Source organism: Cygnus atratus, chromosome 3, assembly GCF_013377495.2.
Source record: "Cygnus atratus isolate AKBS03 ecotype Queensland, Australia chromosome 3, CAtr_DNAZoo_HiC_assembly, whole genome shotgun sequence".
Lineage (NCBI taxonomy): Eukaryota > Metazoa > Chordata > Aves > Anseriformes > Anatidae > Cygnus > Cygnus atratus.
The window spans coordinates 36,318,375-36,336,939 of record NC_066364.1 but is presented as its reverse complement, the minus strand read 5'-3'; the positions used below and the strand labels follow the sequence as shown (position 1 = coordinate 36,336,939).

Sequence of the window (18,565 nt, the reverse complement as noted above, 5' to 3'; positions counted from 1 at the left end):
AAATATCGCTTCTGGTTTTTAGAGGGTTTTTACTGTCTTAAAAGCAGTTTCTTAAATAAAAATGACCTAGATTCTGTTCATTGAAAAGATTGTTATTTGTATCTACATTTGGTAGTAATCCAGAAACTTGAAGGGGGCAGGGAAATGCAGTGGTTGCTATAATGAGTCAGAGGGCTGCATCCTGTCTGGCTCTTGCCTGCGTGTGATGTGGTATTTGCAGATGTTATCAAAGGGACGTATAGAAAGAAGTTAGAACTCAAGCTCTGAAACTTAGTCAGGAAGAGGTTATTAATAACCATTAGCAATGCTGTTTTTCTTTGTCAGAAAAAAAAAAGTTTGTTCTTCCTGGGGGAAAAGGCTAAACAGATTTTGGAGTAGAGCAAGGGAGTGATGGATGCTGCTATTAAGGACTCTTAAAGTGGGAGGAGGTATAATGTGTGTAATCAGCATTAAGTCATTTTAAACACAATTTAAATGTTCAAGTAAATATCAGTATATCAAACAAGAATGGTTTATAATCTGTTCAACAAACTGAGTTTACAGCAGTGAACAATTACAGCTAGCCTGATTCACGATTTCTTTTTCACAATTAGAATTGGTGTTGTATGATGCATAGAGGCATAACTGAAGAAGTAGCCATAAGCTTTGTGAATTTGGTGTGTTTAATTACTACAGAATAAATGCTTATGTGCATGCTTTTATGTGGAGGCAAATGTTGAATGGTTCTCCTGCTTTTCCCCATTCAAGGAGGTCTAGTTTTTCATTGCAACTGCTTCTGTACTTGTTATACAGAATACCTAGAAGAATTTTAGGCCGTTTGCTGTCTCTAGAGTTTACCTGTTTGTGCCTCAGTGGGAACAAAGCTTGCTGCATACCCACTGAAGTAACCTTTTTTGTTTTTAAAGGAACTGTTACCTAGACAGTTTAGCTGTTTTAGACACGTTGTAGTTTCATATTGAATAGATATCAAAGTAAAATTGGAGTATGTCTTTCAAAGGATAGACATGCTTTCCACAGTTAGAGCCACCTCCCTCTTGTGTCTTCGGACTCTTTTCTTTGATCCTCTGTATATACTGCTTTCTCCTTTCAGAAAAAAGAGTAGTATGCATCTGCTGGAATCTTTGCCTATTTGCTATGTAAGTTGAAAACAGACATGTAGCCTGTTAACTATTTAATGAGTGTAAGGAGAAGAAAAAAAAATCACATGAAGAGCTGGCTGAGGAAAAGGTAGGCTGCTTTCTGGCAGTAGCTGCTTCCTGAGTTATCCTGTGTCAAGAGATTTAAAGTAACATCTAGAACTTCTTGCTTCCTCTGTTCCATTTCATGTATTTGTTATCTCATCTTTCTTGCACAGATGTTAATATGATCACCACCTTGATTTTGGGGTGTCCTTTGATTTATTAGAGATTCCACATAGGTCTGTTGGTATGCTGTTACCTTAGTTTAAGATGACAGTAATAACAAAAATATTCCAGAACATAAATAGTAGTAGAGTAGAGCTGGGGTTACAAAATATTTATCAGTAACTCACAGGAAAAATTTGAGAGCATGTTGTAATCATCTCAAAAACACGCACTTTAAAACAGATACGTGGTTCTAAAAATAGTATCCTACTTGCAGTTATGGCACCAGAACAAGCTTCGCTTCTCTAGTGACACCAATCAGTACATTCAGACTTATGGTTAAAGGGCATTAGTATTTTATAGGGCCTTTCAAGGATCGCATCAGTCTGATCTGAAATGGGCTGTTGTGTGGTAGATTCAAGGTATTGTGGCATGAAGTGTCCTTCAAGTAGTGATTCTGACAAAGTCTCCTCTGTAGGCATCTGTTTATTACGTGTTGATTATAATTACAAAATAAATTATGGCGTATATTTCCAGTGTCCAACATACAGAGTTACGTTACTACAATAGTATTTTAGCTACTATTCTTAATCTTACTGCTAATGTTACAATTATGCATAAACAGCGTGTGTAACCCAACATCTACAGTGACGATGCATGCAGTCTTAGAAACACGAATCGGTCGGGCTCACTTACGCACCAGTTTGTGTTCTTAGAAACCTACCACATTTGTACCCATCAGTGACTCAGTGTGGCAGCACCAGGGAAATGATGCTCTTGTGCACCATCTGGTGGGTGACTTGGGGGATGTCCATGGTGATGTTTGTATGGGTGTCTGTCTTACTCCTCTTCCCTTCATACACAGCTTTTTAGATACAAAATCTGAAGTAGGCTTTGGAGGACATTGAGTGACTTATAGAGTTACCTGAATTTCTTCAGAAGTTTGTGTTCCTGAAGGCCTGTTTTTCAGTGTAAGATAAATGACCTTAGAAGTGTTTGTGCCAATGAACTTAAGCACGAGATAGGTGGCCTATAGTTAAATTATTTACTTCTGAATACAGGCAATGATATTAAGAGAAGCTCTGATAAAAGGTGTATCAAAATATGGAATGTAACTTCATTTGTCTGACATCTGAGTAAGCTATTAGCACTATTCATTTACTCTCCTGTAGATAATTCTTTACTTATTGTGTTGTTCAGTTTTAAGCTACCAACTGCCCATGAACTGTTCCTTACATTTAAAAAGCAAGTATGGACTGATTTTTGAGTATGTCAGATAACTCTCTCCAGAAAACACTAAGGTTCTGATTTAGCAGGTTTTGAAAGTAGCTGGGCTCTATTGTGTTATGCAAATAGTCTGAAGTGGAAAGGCCAGCATCTACTTCAGGAGGATGGAATCCGGTGTAATGCTCATGTGGTCACCACACATGATTTTGTATGTTCCTCAGCAGTGTTCCCCTGGCTGCTGAGCTGGAAAATGCCACTAGCTTGAGCTCAAGCAAAGAACCAGTGGGAGGTATATGAATATTTTAATGTATGCCTAGCTGCCGAAAAAGAGCATTTGTTGAAGAAACTTTAAGCTGCTTCAGGCAAGCCAGCAATTATTTGATTGCCCCTGCTAGTTGTTCGAAGTGGTTTTTGTACATGAAATAGAAGGTTGTTACTGATCTGCGCTAACACCATATTTGCAAAGTTCTATTCTGTAAATTCACAATGGACTGTTAGAGTGTGTCTGGCAATGGAGTGAGATTTCCGTGCATGCAGTATAGTCAAAGCCCTAGAACTCGTGTTCCAATGAAATGAGATACTCATCTTGGATGCGCAGCGAGAATGCTTGCCAGAAGGGTGTGGGACCTTCCGGCTCTTTTTTCGTTGACTAAAAGGCACAGTATATCTTCTACCATGCCCTACCTTTTCTGCCAAAAGTAACCTACAGTTTCATAGTTTGGGGGGGAAGTGAATCTATGCTACTGCTATGCTACCTTCTCCAAAGAATGGTGGAAATTTAGGGAGAGATGGGAGAGCCTATGGCTTTTCAAGAATGGAAACTTTCTCTTCAGAATTGATACATACAATACTTCTCTATTTTAATGTCTAGGTTTTCAGTTTGTTGGTATTTCAGCTTACTCTGAAACATCAGCTGTTTTGGAATTTCATGCTTTGAAGTTTTGCAGTTACAACTTAGAGAAGCTTTTTTTTAAGGATTTTTTTAATGTTACCCTGTCATTTCTATCTAATTTTATCAGGAAGAACAAGCTTAAACTCAGGGCTGTTACTGTTGGGAAAATGCGTAAGAGTTTAAGCCAAACCATTTTAAGCCATCTGCATTGTTTCAGATAGAATCACAATCTGAGAATGACACAGTTGGGTTGTGTTTTTGTGGTGGTGGTGTGCTTTTTTTTGGTGCAGTGTTGGAAGTGGATCTGATCGCAGTACAGAATTTTCATGAAGATAGGTAGGTAGGCTATTTAGATAGTATCAGAGGAGGCTTCTGTGACAGCATATCCCAAGGTAACCATTTGCCTAGTCAGTATAGTAAGTTTTGGGAACTTCTGGTCAAACGCTTGCCCAGACTCTTGGATGCCAACTGGTAGTACAAATAGAGGATGTGGGGAATGGCTCTGAGTCCTATTTGGTGGTTCCCATTCTGCTTTATATGTCTATGTATAAAGTATATGGCATATGTGCTGCTTATGCAATAGGAAAAAAAATACTGCTGGGTAGTCTAGTGTGGTTTAGATATCATATATAGCATTCAAGTGCTTTTGTTGTAACATTTTAATTGCCTAATGTTTGTTTTCTTAATTTATATACCACATTGGTGTAGTTCAAACATCTTTGACATCAAATGCTTCCCTGCTTACAGTAGTTGCACAATTAATTAGCATCGTATAGATAGCTTGTTCTACTTCAATGGTATTTATAACTAATCTTATAATCAATCTATTATTTCTTTGAGTAGATGATGAGCAGATCAGTTCTAAAATGTATTTCATGTTTTTGATACTACTGTGAATAGTTGTTTGAAATGAGTGGGACTGCTCTGGTTAGTAAAGTTAAATGTAAGCACATATATGTAGAATTAAATCTAAAGCCTTAATGGGGAGGGATGAAACCAAGGGTAAGTACCTTGATTTCTGTAAATAAAACTTTGGATCAGAAAGCATTAAGAGTAGCTATAACTTTAAAGTGCTGTATTTTCATGAAACTTTATTTTTGAAAGATGATACGCAGGCTCTAGTTCAGTAGCAGTGTACATTATGCTTATGCAAGTAAAAGAAAATGAAGAATATTAATTTTCTGAATTTCACTTTAGGTTAAGGGATTTTTCCAAGTAACTCGTTCAGTATCTTGGTTCTGTTTGACAGCTATGTCTGTTAATTCTGCGAAAGTCCAAAATGCTTAAGTACCTCAGAGTAATGAACTTATCTGATGTTTACCTGTTTGATCCAAAGTAACGTTTTAGTGGGTGGGGTCTAGCAGGCATAAGGGCTAGATACAGAAACTAAGATATATTACTTTGTGTGTGTATGTATTTATTTATGTATTTATTTAAAAGGTCATCTTCATCACGTTCTGCTTTGCCGAAGTCATTCCGTGATCTTGTAATGGAAGAAGAAAAATGCCTGAGTGTGAATAATTCCCCTGGTACTGGTATCAAAAGGGCTGCATATAAAGGAACTGAAGATTCACTGGTCCAAAACACCGTAAAGTAAGTTTTTTCCTAATTGAGAACAACTCTTTATACAAGAACCACGATAACCTATTTAAACTTTTGCTGCAATATGAAAGGATGAAATTGCCATATTTTTAAAATCCTTTAAGCACTCTTCTAATGATTCTAATGGTTTTAATGTCAATAGGATTTTATGAATGAAATATTATGAATTGGAAACTTAAAATAGACTAAAGGAATTTAATGCTGCTGCTAATATTTTGTTTGAAGTGTTTGTACGTATGGACACGTGTACACAAACACTTTGGACTACAAACAAAATACATGCACATTTGTATGTATATAAAAGTATTGGTGGGAGAGAGGAGGGTTTTGGAGAGTGTGTGTAATGGAGGGGTGTCCTTCAGAAACAGGGATAAAGCTGAGGTTGCTGTGGTGAGTGGAGATGCAGGATAAGTTTCATTGCTAGCAAAATAGTAAAGCTTTTCATCCCATGGAAGATGGCATGGGGTGGTGATAAGGGAACTTGCACCGGATGCCATTGCTAGTTTTGTCACGTGGTCTATGATCTCCATAAAGCCACTTCATTTCCTTTGCTTTGCTCTGTCTAGTCTGTGCAGTCTGGCCCGTCTGCAGGCTCGCAAACTGGATTCTTTGAGCTGAATCCAGGCATAATATGTTAGTTGTCTGAAAATGATCCATTAAGCTAGTGGGAGCCTAGATGACTATCATCAGTCGGAAAAAAGGGCACTTCCAAAGCTATTTCAGGTTGTTTTGAATCGTCTCTGAAGATGCTTATTTCTCTCTGTTAGGTATAAAAAGCCTAGGTGACTAGTTCATCCATCTGAAAGTTAGGAATTGCTTTTCTACTTTTAGGTAACTTTATTCTTTGATTGTACAGTTCTTGTCACAGCAGGCTCTGACTTCTGCCAGTGGCATTCAAGAACTATTTCACTGAAGATTAATTATCCGCATCCTTTCCTCTTCCTTTTTAAGAAAAGGAAATCGAGTGTGTGTAGAGCATAAGTAATTCTCATCTCTCTCTTGATGTCAGACTTACTGATGCTACACAGCTACTGTTTCTGCTTTCTTTTTTTTTTCCTGGATTAACTGTGTAGTAATTAAACTGAAACTTCTTAAGTCACTAGATGAAATTTTGAGATTTTTGGGGGGTTGTGTAAATGTGCTTCCATACACTGTCTCCTTCCAGTTTCTGCAATCCAGAAATTTTCTGTAGATGAACAATGTCATGAATGTGGAGATGAGAACTGGATGGGGTCCAGAGGCAGATCACTGTTGTTTCCAGGGACAGCTCAGCCTTGGGAGTTACGCTGCGCAGCTGTGTATATGTAGCTCATAATGCAAGCTAAAAACATAGGCCTGACATGACTTAACTTTGTTGTGGCAGCCTGGGTTGTCTTCACTGTGTTACTCCAGGGAGCAGTGAAGAAAGAGTCTTAGTGGAAACATGTCTCTGGCTTCGCATGGGAATGGCCTAGTTTTGGCTTGGCTAATATTGAGCTAATAACTAGTGCATGAGTGATATGGTACAGCAAAACCCAAGAGGTTCTGCAGGAGACCAGCCTCTGTGTTCTTTTCCTGAGAGCAGTCATTAGGTCACAGAGGCACCAGACCTGACATGGCTTCAAGTGAACAAATCCTCAAGAAACACGGGGAAGTCGAGTGTTGGGACATGTCGGTGGCTGTGCAGGAGTCACAGCAAGTTCAGCCAACTGAGTTAATCAGGCTGGTTCAGTACCGATACTTGGCTGGTTTGTTTCCATGCAGAGCCACTTACATCTCTGCATCAGTCTTTAATTTTCGAGACTTCCAGGTTTCCAAGTTTTATGTTTTTAGGGCTTTTTTTCCTTTTTTCTATATATCCTTGCTTCCCATTTCCCCTCTGTTCCATTTCTCCTAGTCATTTTGGTGCCAGCTGAGGAATTAATCTAGCATGTTGAAATATCTGCAGTTGATTTAATATCTGGAATAAGCTTCTTTCTAGCAAGAAACACAGATGTACATATGTGTAAACAGCTTCAAAATATCTGGACTACTTCCTACATTTTAAAGCCCTACTTAAATTGAGGTAGATGACACAGGTACTTAAACTTGTCATTTAATTGATCACTAGAGTGTGCTGTGATACTGGAACTGTGAATAGCAGTCAGTGGAAGTTTGTGTGTGTGTTTTGTTTTTCTTACTCTGGAGAAAAACTCCTTATACTTGTAACAGACTGGTTAAGTACAGCAGCCTATTTGGACTTGTTTATAGTAGTGCTGTGAGTTCTGTGGATTATGGGTGGGAAGGGGAGAGTATCATTCAAATGGGCTGGATAGATGCAGATTACTGTCAATGTTCAGGAAGGTGAGCATTATTAGAGCGGGTGGAAAAAGAGAGAAAGTAGAGATGACACCAGAATAAAGGCATTCAGTAAGCTGTACAAACATGCTCTTAATTAAATGAACTAGCAAGGAGAAAATCGTCGTCTTTTCCTGTTCTCTGCCCTTCCTTTTCTTTGATTCTTTACTGGTTTTTATTCTTGTATTATTTTTATGATCTGTAGCAAAAGCTGGAAGCTGATTTATCTAGACCTCAGACAAAAGCAGTTCCCTATGTTGAAATCATAGAATAATTTAGATTCTGTAGTCCAGCCTCCTGCTCAAAATAGGTTTGGCTAGATCACGTTGCTCAGGGCCTGGCCCAGTTGACTTGTGGTACTTCCAAGAATGTAGATACCTCAACCTTTCTAGGCAACATAATCGTAATCATCCCTATGGTGTTTTTTTTTTCTTACATCTTACTGGGACTTCCCATTTTGCAGCCTGTATCTGTTGTCTCTTATTCTGCCTCTGCACACCTCTAAGAAGATTCTTGCATCTTTCCTCAACCCTCCAGTGAGGTAGCTGAAGGCGGCAATGAGATCTCCGCTTTGCCACCTTCTCCTAGGATTGAGCAAACAGTTCCTTCAGCCGTTTCCTGCCATGTGTCCCTAATCTTGGTAACTCTCCTCTGGACTTTTTCCAGCATGCCAACATCTTTCTTGTATTGAGGAGCCCCAGAATAGATATGATACTCTATAACCTCATAAATAGAGCGCAGAGGGGAAGAATCATTTCCTTCGACTGTATGGCTATGCTTTTGCTAGCCCAGTATGCCATTGGTCGTCTTTGCTGCAAGGGCATGTGCTGGTTCATATTTACCTTGCTGCCTGTCCAGACTTCACAGGTCCTTTTCTGCAGAGTTAGCCTTTTCTAGCCAGATAGCACCTGTCCTGTGCTGCTCTATGGGGATATTCTCTTCCAAGTATGTAACTTTACTTTTGCCTTTGAATTTCATCAGTCCTCGTTTGCCCATTTTTTTCAGCCTCTTGAGGCCCTTCTGAAGGGCAGCCTGGCATTCAGCACATGGACTGCTGCGTGCATCCTCAGCCTGTCCCTATCCATCTGTGGACTTGCTAAGAGTGCATACCATCCTTCCATCCAGATAACTGAAGACATGAAACAGTACTAGTTCCAGTATCAGTCCCTGTGGACCACCACTAGTAATTGGTTTCCAGTTGGACTTCATATAGCTGATCCAGAACCCTTTTGAGCCTTGCAGTCCAGCCCGTTTTCCACACATCTCCTAGTATGTTTACCCAGTCCATATTTTTCAAACTGATTGCAAGGATGCAAATTACATGAAGGCTGTATATAACTATTTGGTTTGCAAAAGCAAAAAAGAAAGATAATGACATCATCTGCTCTCTGGTTGTGTCCAGAGCCAGTCACCCTTTCGCAGAAAGCAGGTTACAGATAATTTGCCATTGGTGATAAATTCATGCGGGCTCTTCCCACTCACCATCTGGTCTCATGTGCTCAGAAATGACTTGAGGAACAATTTACAACGTTCCTGGAGATAAAGGTGAGACTGATCAGTCTGTAGTTCCCCACATCCGTCTTCTTGAAAAGTGGGTATTATAACATTTAGCTGTTTGTAGTCATCATGAAACCTCTGTGGTTAATTGGTTGTTTTTTCTTCCTGTTACTGTAGAAGCACTTCTCTTTGCCCCGCATATCTGCAGGTTGTTTCAGCTCCAGCTGAGCTTTTGGCTCTTACAACTCTGTCCCTGTACAGTGAAGTAATGTTTCCATCTTCCTCCTGTGTAGTCTGTCCCCGCTTTGACTGTTGTCCCATTTGTGTCTGAACTCAGTCTAGAGTTGCCTGCTAATCCATGCCAACCTTTTGCCATACTTGCTTGCCTTCAGGCACATTGGAATGATTGGTTTGGTGTCTGGAGGAGGCTGTTCTGAAGATCAGCAATCAGTCCATGTCCTGTCTGTGAAGTGCAGTCATATTCCCTCTCATTTTTTTCTTTGCAAGGTTAGAGATAACTTGTAGTCTCTCAGAAAATGATTGTTGGAAAACTCAATACCAGTTTTTCCTTCTCTGCATCTATGACAATTTATATTATTCTCCATTGAATCTCGAAGGCAAAAACTGAAAGCTCTTTCAAATAATATTCATCCTGCGTGGTATATGGCAGCAGAAATATTTGTTTCAAATGGAAACTTGTCCAAGTCAAGACATACTTCTCAGTCAAGATTGTTTTTTCCCAGCCACATACTTCTGATTCATGAGCAGTATACCCTGGATTCTTCTCTTTCTCCTCAAGCTGAAAAATTCCTAGCTTAAATAGCTGCACTTCACACAGTCTCTTTTGTTTGTACTTCTGGATTTTCTTTCCCGTTGCTTTGTTTCACAGACACTCTGTTTATATTATTCTTTGCTAAATTAATAGTTACTATTAATTTTGTTGGTTTGAGCATTGCTGCTTGTTGGATTCACCAACATTAATTTATGGTAAGATTTATTTTAGTTAACTTATTTTTTTAAATAATGATTAACCCAGCTGTAAAGTGAGTAAGAAATTAGCTAGGGAGGAGAGGTAGAAGACATTCATTAAAAAAAAAAATTAAATCTAATGATTATGCGGCACTTAATGTCTTACAGAATTCCCATATTGGTTTATTACACTTACCTGGCGTGACCTGATACCTTTATTGAAGAAAGTAGGATTGTCTATCCTGCCCTTAGTTTTCTTTTACCAAAGATAAAATGGAAAAAAAAATACAAGATACTGTTTTTTTACCTTTTTTCCCCCTATCTATTCTTCAATCCTCATGGAAAAAGAATTGCAAGTTAATAATGTCAAACTAAATGAACTGCGGCTCTATAGATACTCAGTGTGGAGACTGATAAAGCAGATTTGACCTCTCTTGCCATGCAGCTCTTATTTCTTATGTCAGTCCCTTCAAAGTTCTGGAACAATGGTTATCCAGAAACACTCAGTTTGGAAAGTACCACACCTTTTTGGCTTCCTCTCCATACAGTGTCTCACTGGCTGTCTTGCTAGAGTCTGATACGATCAGCATTACTGAAAATGGAGGCAAGTGATCATCTTGGCTCATATGAACTGTACTTTTCCAGTGGAAACACAGAAGCAATATGAGCTGGCAGAAGGTAGATCTGCTGGGTTTGATTCATGGGAGTGACACTGCAGAGATCCTCTTCTGAAGTCCAGTGTTGTGCCTTGGCAGATGTTAACGTTTGTGTTCATTCTGTTTATTGAGTATTTGGCTGTTTGGTGGGCAAAATTAGCTTTTGTGACAAAAAGCTGGGCATGGTTTATTTAAATGTCACTTCTGCTGATGGATGTCTTTCAGCTTTTTTGACATCCCTGCTCTCATTGCTTAGCAGTAGGAATCGTGGTTCTTGTTGTCCTTGGAGTTTTTTTCTGGGGAAAAAATTCCCGGCAGAGAACTTAGCAGTTACTGGAATTCTCTTATTAGATAGCTTTCTGTAGATGTTTCCTCTTTTCCAAGAGTTTGTGGCCACTTTCAAAGGATTACCAAAGCCTTAAAGAAAATTGAGACTGATTTATTAAAATACCAACACCATTAGAGTACTTCAGTGCCATAGAATAATTCAGAAAAAGTCTGCTAGCATTTCATATTATGCTATAACACTTTATTAGAGTTCTGGAAGTTGCACGTGTTGCCAAAGATAGATTTTAAATAACAAGAATAGGTTTCTCTCATCTTATTGATGTAGGATTTTTTTTGACACAAATACTTGTCTCTTAAGGCATAAAATATACCAAATGTGATTTCTTTTTGTAGACAGGTTAACGTTTTACGAAGGAATAAAGTGTCTTCTTGTTGGGAACTCTTTATTGGTATTTCAGGATAGGATTTGTTCAATTCCATTAATTCTAGTTGTATGCTGTCCTTAATGAATATAGGAGGTGTTTGCAGGATACATGCTGAAAGTCCATAATTTCTGGTCTTACACTTCAGGAAATAATTTGCTAGTGCTTTTATAGTACTGGCTCTCTTAATGTTTTGATTTGAATACAGGGGTTTTTATATCTTAAAGACATACTCTTTCCACGTGAATTGCAAACAGATCTATACTAAATGCTGTTAGTGTATAATTCAGTTGACTATTTTCCAGGTTTAAAAAAAATAAAAACAAAAAAACACGTTCAAATGCTCAAAAGTTGGGAAATGCCAGACTTAATGCTCAAGCTGAAAATCTGTCAAGTTCTGGTAGTCAGAAATGAGTATCAAAGTGTCCCCACTAGCCACAATGTCACATTTAAAGACAAACTCAGCATTGTTTCCCAATGCCTATCTTATGGAGAAAAAAATAAATAAATTGACTTTGTAATTCATTATGATTTAGGAGAATGCTTTGTCAGTAACTTTTACTTTACTTTTCTTTCCTGCCTTTTTCCAGATGCACAGCTAGAAATAGCCCAAGTCTGGAAGACCGTGTTCTGGATTCTCCACCACTGGAGAATCATAAGTAAGGCATAAACTCTGGAGTTTGTTTTCTGTGTGTTGTGCTAACCTTGTTCCTGATGTTGCCTCATAATATCACTTGCTTTTTTTTTTTTTTTTTTTGCAGCCCTTGGTTAGCAACATCACCAACTAACTCTCCTGTGATGGCACCTGTCATGTTTGCAGCTATTGTAGAGGAAGAGCTCCAGCAAGAAGCTGCTCTTATTAGGAGCAGAGAGAAACCTTTGGCTTTGATCCAGGTAAAGTGCTAAGTTACTGTGGTTGGGTACACAAGGATTTTCCACTAGTTGTTTCAGAGATGAGTTTTTAGGACTAATTATGTATTGATACATTCAGTATCATTTATATAATGATATTAGATATAATTTAATAATAGCTTTAAATCACTGTTTGATAAGGCAGGTCTATATTAAAGTCAAATTGGCTATGGAGCCCACAACTGATATCCAGAAGTCCATAGGATCACAAAATGGTTGAGGCTGGAATCTCCATAAATTGCCTAGTCCAAGTCCCTGCTCAGAGCAGGATCAGCTAGAGGAGGTTACTTGACTTTTCCCTGAAAGCTTTTGAGTATCTCCAGTGATGGATGGAGACTCCACAGCCTCACTGCGAAGCCTGTTCCAGTATCCAACCACTCTTACAGTTTAAAAAAAAGTTTGAATGCAATTTTCTGTATTTCAGACTGTCACTGGACACCACTGAGATGTCTTGCTCAGTCTTCTTTACTCTCCCATCAGCTGTTTACACCCATTGCTAAGATCTCCCTGAGTTTTCTCTTCTCCGTGCTTAGCAACTGCAGCTCTCTTAGCTTCATGTCACTTGCCAGATTCAGCTCTGTCTGGGCTTTGGCTTTACTAAATCTGTTCCTGCACGCTCAGTGTCTGTGTTTTTCTTCTGGGCCACTTCTCTGCTTCCACCTTGTATGTTTCCTTTTTGTGATTGTTTTTTTTTAAGGAGCTCTTTGTTATCGATGTAGCCCTCCTTCCATTCTTGTTTGACTTTGTTTGTTGACAATGACCATTCTTGAGCTTAGAAGCAGTGACCCCTTAAAATCAAATAGCTTTTCTGGACTCCTCTTCTTTCAAGGGCCATTTTTTATGATTTCTTTTCCAAGCAGATCCTTTATCAGATCGTCATCTGTTCTCTTGAACGTCTGTGGTTGTGATTCTGCTATTTGTCATGGTCCCTTCTCTTGAGATCCTGAAGTCTACTGTCTCGGGTCACTGCAGCCAAGGCTGCCCTTGACTCTACAATCTCAGTCCTTCCTTGTTTGTGAGTCTGAGATCCACCAGTGTGATCGACTTCATCGGCTGATCACCTGTATTAGGAAGTTGTCACCAATGCAAACCTTCTGGAGTGTTTGTGCCCTGCTGTGTTTGCCGTAAGAGCAGATATTAGGGTGGCTTAAGTTTCCTGTGAGGACCAGGGCTTGCAAACACGAGGCTTCTTCCAGTTGCATGAAGACCTCATCTAGTATTACTTCCTCTTGAGGAGATCTGTAGCAGACATACTCAGGGCTCCAAAAACCTGTTTGTAACTGTATAAATGTGGGTCTGGCACTGAAATACATATTCTTTTTTTCCTTCCAGATTGAGGAGTGTGCTATTCAAGATTTATTGATGCACTATGAAGCTTTTGACAACCCTGATGAATTTGTGACTGTTGAAAGGGCTCCGCAGGGACCTATGGCAACACCTATGTGGAACAAGCACTAATTTGTACTGTTCACAGTCCATATTATATGTGCACTTCTGAAATCCTAATTCTTTTTCAATCAGAATGGGACTGGAAGAACACAAATCATGTAACTTTTAACATCAGCATTAAAAATTGCACATAATCAGTAGGTATTTGGTAGAGAAAATGGAAGTAATTTGTTCACTGTGTCCTTTACCCACAGTATATATTGTATGTATGTTTTGAGAGAATTTCTTTAACAAGGCCTATTATTAGTAGTGTCACATGAAGCTGTAGATTGGAAATGCGTTTGCTAATTTAACTTGTAAGAGTTTTTTGTTAAATTCACAGGTGGCTGAAAAGCGAGTGCTTATTTTGTGATTTAGTGTGGAATTGATTGTGCAGGATTATACATCTTTAAAGTTTTTTGGGGGGTTATGTTCTTCAGAGCGTTCTGGCAAATTGGGAATATGATAAAGTTTGTGCTTGAACTTAATGTAAAAGTACAGTTTGATAATGCAGTTTTTCCTTAACTTCTGTATGTAAGTACTGGTTCTCTTACTGCTGTGACCAGTACTTTTTACTGTTATGCTCCACAACGAACCTCTATGCTGTACCTAAGTGCCCGACCATTGCCTGCTCTCAGTTCAGTTGTGCATGTTTTTTTCACTTATTGTGAGACTGGCCTTAGAGCAGTCAGTTTCTGTTGTGAAGTAAAGTACACAGTTGAATGCAACATGGTGGCACTTAATTAGCTCATCTATAGTCTTATTCTGGTAAATATGGTACAGTTTTAGCACCACTGTGTTTAAGGTACAATTCACTTGAAGTGCTGAGGAAGTACAAGATCTGTATGTTCATTGTTAAAGCTATGGGGATGAATGTTTGATTGTGGAATTTGCAAACTCCTAACCTGCAAAGAGTATCATAGGTGGCTTTCAGTATTGTGTTTTCTGAAGTTCTCTGTGCCTGGTTTAAACAAATTTATATATATATATAAAGAAAAACGAAAAAAAGGATAGCCTTATCTACAATATTCTGTCTAGTTTGTTTGTATAGGTGTGTTTGAACTTCCACTTTTTCAATAGTGTCAGTACTCATGAACTCTGGAAAACTGGAATTGAGAGAGCTACAGAAGATGAATGAAGAGAATTGATCACTGTGTGATAAGAGTTGAATTGTGAAAAAAGCTGTGTAGATATGTCTAATGGTTTCAGGTTAAGCTACACCAAAAATCCCCCATGGAAGTTGTAAACAAATGCAATAAACCATAAATTCTTGCTTTACACAAAGTTAATATACTTTTTTGTGCTGTTTATGTATAATCAATGCTTTAGGTAACTACAGAGTAATATAAAAGTTTCTTCTATGTGTGAAACAAGAACTATAGGTGTTGTGGAGCTACGCAGAAAACAGAAGATGTAGATGTTAGTTCTGTTTTAAATTCTACTGCTGATTCATTCGATATACTGATGAGGATACTTTCATTAAGTGCTTTGCTTGATGCAGTGCAGTGCCTTAGGGCCTGCTGAAACTATCCTGAATTAAAAGAAAGCTTATGTACTCTGAGAAATAGCTATAAAAGCACTGGCCTTTTCCAGATATGAACCCAATTTGTTCTCAAGTATAAAGTAGTCACTGTAAAAAGAACTCACTGGTTCACTTTGGGGATAGCTTATACGGTACACATGAAAGCCCAAACAAAAATCTGTTACCTCAACAGATAAAAATGTCTTTTTGTGGAAGTGGTAGAACTTTAAATTCTCAGTTGCATACTTCGCTTTCATCTAAAACCAATATCATTTCCTGGGATTAATGTGATGTAGGTGTATATTTTTTTGTATAGACATTATAATCGCATCATCATCAAGACTGAGCAGAACCTCTGGAGATTGCCCAGTCTGATGTCCCCTGGCCAAGCAGGCCCAGCTAGAGCAGATTTCCCAGGGCCATGACCAATCAGGCTTTGAATTTCTCCAGCAATGGAGACTCCACAAGCTCTCTGGGTAACCTGTCTTATGTTTGACCATCCTCACAGTAAAAAGGCCCTTTCACATTTCAACAGAATTTCCTGTATTGCAGTCTGTGTTTTTTTTGTCTCTTCTTATGTCACTGGGCACCTTTGAGAAGAGTTTCTCCATTTTCTTCCCTGTCCCTCCCCATCAGTTCTTTATACACATTAAGATCCCTCTGAACTTTCTCTTCTCCGGGCTAAACAGTCCTTGCTCTTTCAGTCTCTCCTCATACGTCAGCTGCCCCAGTCATCTTTGTGGTCCTTTGCTGAGCTCTCTCCAGTTTGTGCAAGCTCACCACGAGAGGTATTTTACCAGATGTCTTCTGAAAAAATATTCGGGGGTATTTTAAGACTTCTAAAACTCTATTCTATTTATACCTGTTTGATATATAGCACTGGATCTGTATTCATCTAGTGAAATATGCTGAGATGTGCAGCTCACTTCATTCAGTAGGTAGGTGGGTGTCTGATTTTAATGATCTGTGTAAATGTGCCTGTGGATGTTATGCTGGCTTCATCTCTAAATGGATTTTCATATGACCTTTGAAAATTTGATGTCACAATCTTTTTTGGCAATCCTATTTTTTTGTTCTAGTCTATCAGAATTCTTAAGGCCAAAGAAATAAGTATGTCGTATATAAGGAGGAAATAAGTAGAACCATTAATCTGGTTACAGATTTTATACGTGTCAAGTGAATGAATATTCACAGTTTGATTTCTTCTAGTTATTTTTCCTAGACAAATTAAAAACAAAATCCCACAGGGACATTTTCCTAGGCGTTTTACCTTGATAACTGTTTTTACATGAAGCAGAAAGTGACAGGCTGAAGTCATAGTTTAAGTTATTGACAGGTATCCATACCCGAAGCTTGCATATAAAGAAACATCACATTTTAGTTGTCTGTGCAACTGCTATCTTGCATCCAGTCTACATGAGGAGAATGTTCAGGGTTGAGGGAAGAGTAACCAGAAATTAAATGACCTAGTGCATGTGCTAGGTTTTCAGCAACAAATATCTGGCATTTTCTAGCTCAGATGCCTAAGTGTGGTTTTTCTTGTAATGTTAAAACATGAACTCCATATGTTAAACGTGAACTCCATCTTTCATTAGCTCTAACAACATCTAGTCATTTCTGAGCATGTTAACTCCTTTAGCTTGCATCAGAACAGCATCTCTATCAAAACTTGTTGCTAAGTCAAGGGTGGAATTCCCAGGTCCTAATGAACATAAGGCACCACATGAAAGTTTACTGTGAAAACTGTGTGTATATATGTAGGATGTTGGTGTATAATTTCCAGGAGAGACCTTATAGCTAGTTGGCTCAAGAAAAGTTGGCAGAAGCCTTCTTATGAAATTGTTGCTATATTTCAAAAACAAACCTTCAAAACAACTTTCTTGAGTACAGGTAAACACTTTTCCATCATTCATTAGCTCAAACCTCCATTGCTTTTTAAAAAATGTAAGGAAAAGTAGAACTTCAAAATACTGTAACATTAAAATTGAGACAAAATTGCATCTAAGCATCTAATATTCTAATACTACTGCAGTGTCTTCAGCACTTATTAAAGTCTGTGTCAAGGCACTTTTGAAATGTATAACTTTTCTCCATTGTGTATTGAAATGAAAATGCAGGAAAAGTAGGTGACTTCAGTCAATTTGAGAACCCTTCTGAGCCTTTGTTCCCTAGGAAGAGAGGCTATTTCTAGTGAATAAATTGACTAGAGTTTTGTTGAATGGAATCTCTGCGTAAAGACTGATTTTGCAATTTTTCAAAGAAGAACATTAACAGAAAATTACTAATCTCACTTGTGTTACAAGTCTGGATAATACCCTCTTAATGTATGCATTTTAACCTAATTTTTACACACCCCCTCAGCCCACGAGATGGGTAAGTCTTTATTTACAAGTGACAACAGGAAATTTTAGGTACAAATTCGTAAATTTCTTTATGAAGGCTCTAGCAAAGCTTTCTGCGGGAAAAGTAAAATTATGGTACTACTTTAAATATTTTGGGACTCTAAATGGTTTTGTCTCCCCCCCTTTTTTAAATGCTTGGAACAGGGGAATGATAAAAAGAGTGACTTTGTGTTCAACTTGAAAAGTTCATTTTTTGTTCCATTATTGCTAAGGAATTGGAGAACGTGATTCCAAATTGAACTCTCAACATTGCCTGAAGAAATGCTTCCTCCAATGCGTACAATTTAAGTCAAAATACATCACTGAATTACTAGATCTTGTTCTAAACATAAGATTTATACTGGAATGAAGCAACTTCAACCCTGAAGGTTTGACTTGGGTGATACCATCTGAGGATGGGCAAGATTGAGGTGCTACCATTACAAAGACCTTTGCAGTAACAGGGAACTGGTTAGCAAAGCTAAAACTCCATCAAGGAGCCTGTTACGTTAACTGAAGGGAAAATTCTTTCCTCTGCAAAATCCAATGCGCTTGACCCTGGGCAAGTGAGATGTGGATGAGGTATCCAAAAGGTGAGTCCCTCCTGTCTGGGGTCTAGCTTGTGGCAAACCTCAGAAATGCTGAGAGGGAAACGACCCAGAATAGCTGACCAGTTGTGCGCTGGAAGACAGAAATCTTTCCGACCATGGGTTAGTACGGTGAAACCCGAAAGTTCATTGTTAATGCATTTGTTTGCCTGTAACTGCTTCAGCCCGGTGAGAGCGATGTAGATAGTATTTCTATGTATGCTCTTGAAGGAATATTAACAGGCAGGATCTGTTGATACATTCAAGTTAGTTTTTAGTCTTTCAGTGTAAACTGTCTTAGAAAAGCATCTTTGAGTGTTGCAATGGTGATTCCCATAGGAAGCTGGGTGTCTGCACCTGTGCTGGGTGTAGGTGGTGGAACAGCCTGTCTGTTCGCTGATGTAAAACTGGAAGATTAGATTTGAAGCAGTAATTACCATCAATTCTTGAATGGCTCCTTTTGGCTCTTATTCATCTTGCTACCTAGAAGCAGCAGCTTTTCATACAGCAGCTGCAAGAAACC

General features: G+C 38.6%; 1 protein-coding gene across 7 annotated transcripts in view; it reads left to right on the top strand.

Annotated features, from left to right (window-relative positions):
* The window catches only part of IBTK (inhibitor of Bruton tyrosine kinase), a 55,449-nt gene extending 40,610 nt beyond the window's left edge, over nt 1–14,839 (top strand). For all 7 annotated transcript variants that reach the window (XM_035559435.1, XM_035559441.1, XM_035559436.2 and 4 more), the window contains exons 26-29: nt 4,903–5,055; nt 11,803–11,871; nt 11,974–12,106; nt 13,457–14,839. In XM_035559435.1, the coding sequence (XP_035415328.1) occupies nt 4,903–5,055; nt 11,803–11,871; nt 11,974–12,106; nt 13,457–13,582 (481 nt within the window). In that variant the 3' untranslated portion in view covers nt 13,583–14,839. The remainder of the gene's footprint in view (nt 1–4,902; nt 5,056–11,802; nt 11,872–11,973; nt 12,107–13,456) is intronic.
* Nucleotides 14,840–18,565: the final 3,726 nt, after the last annotated feature.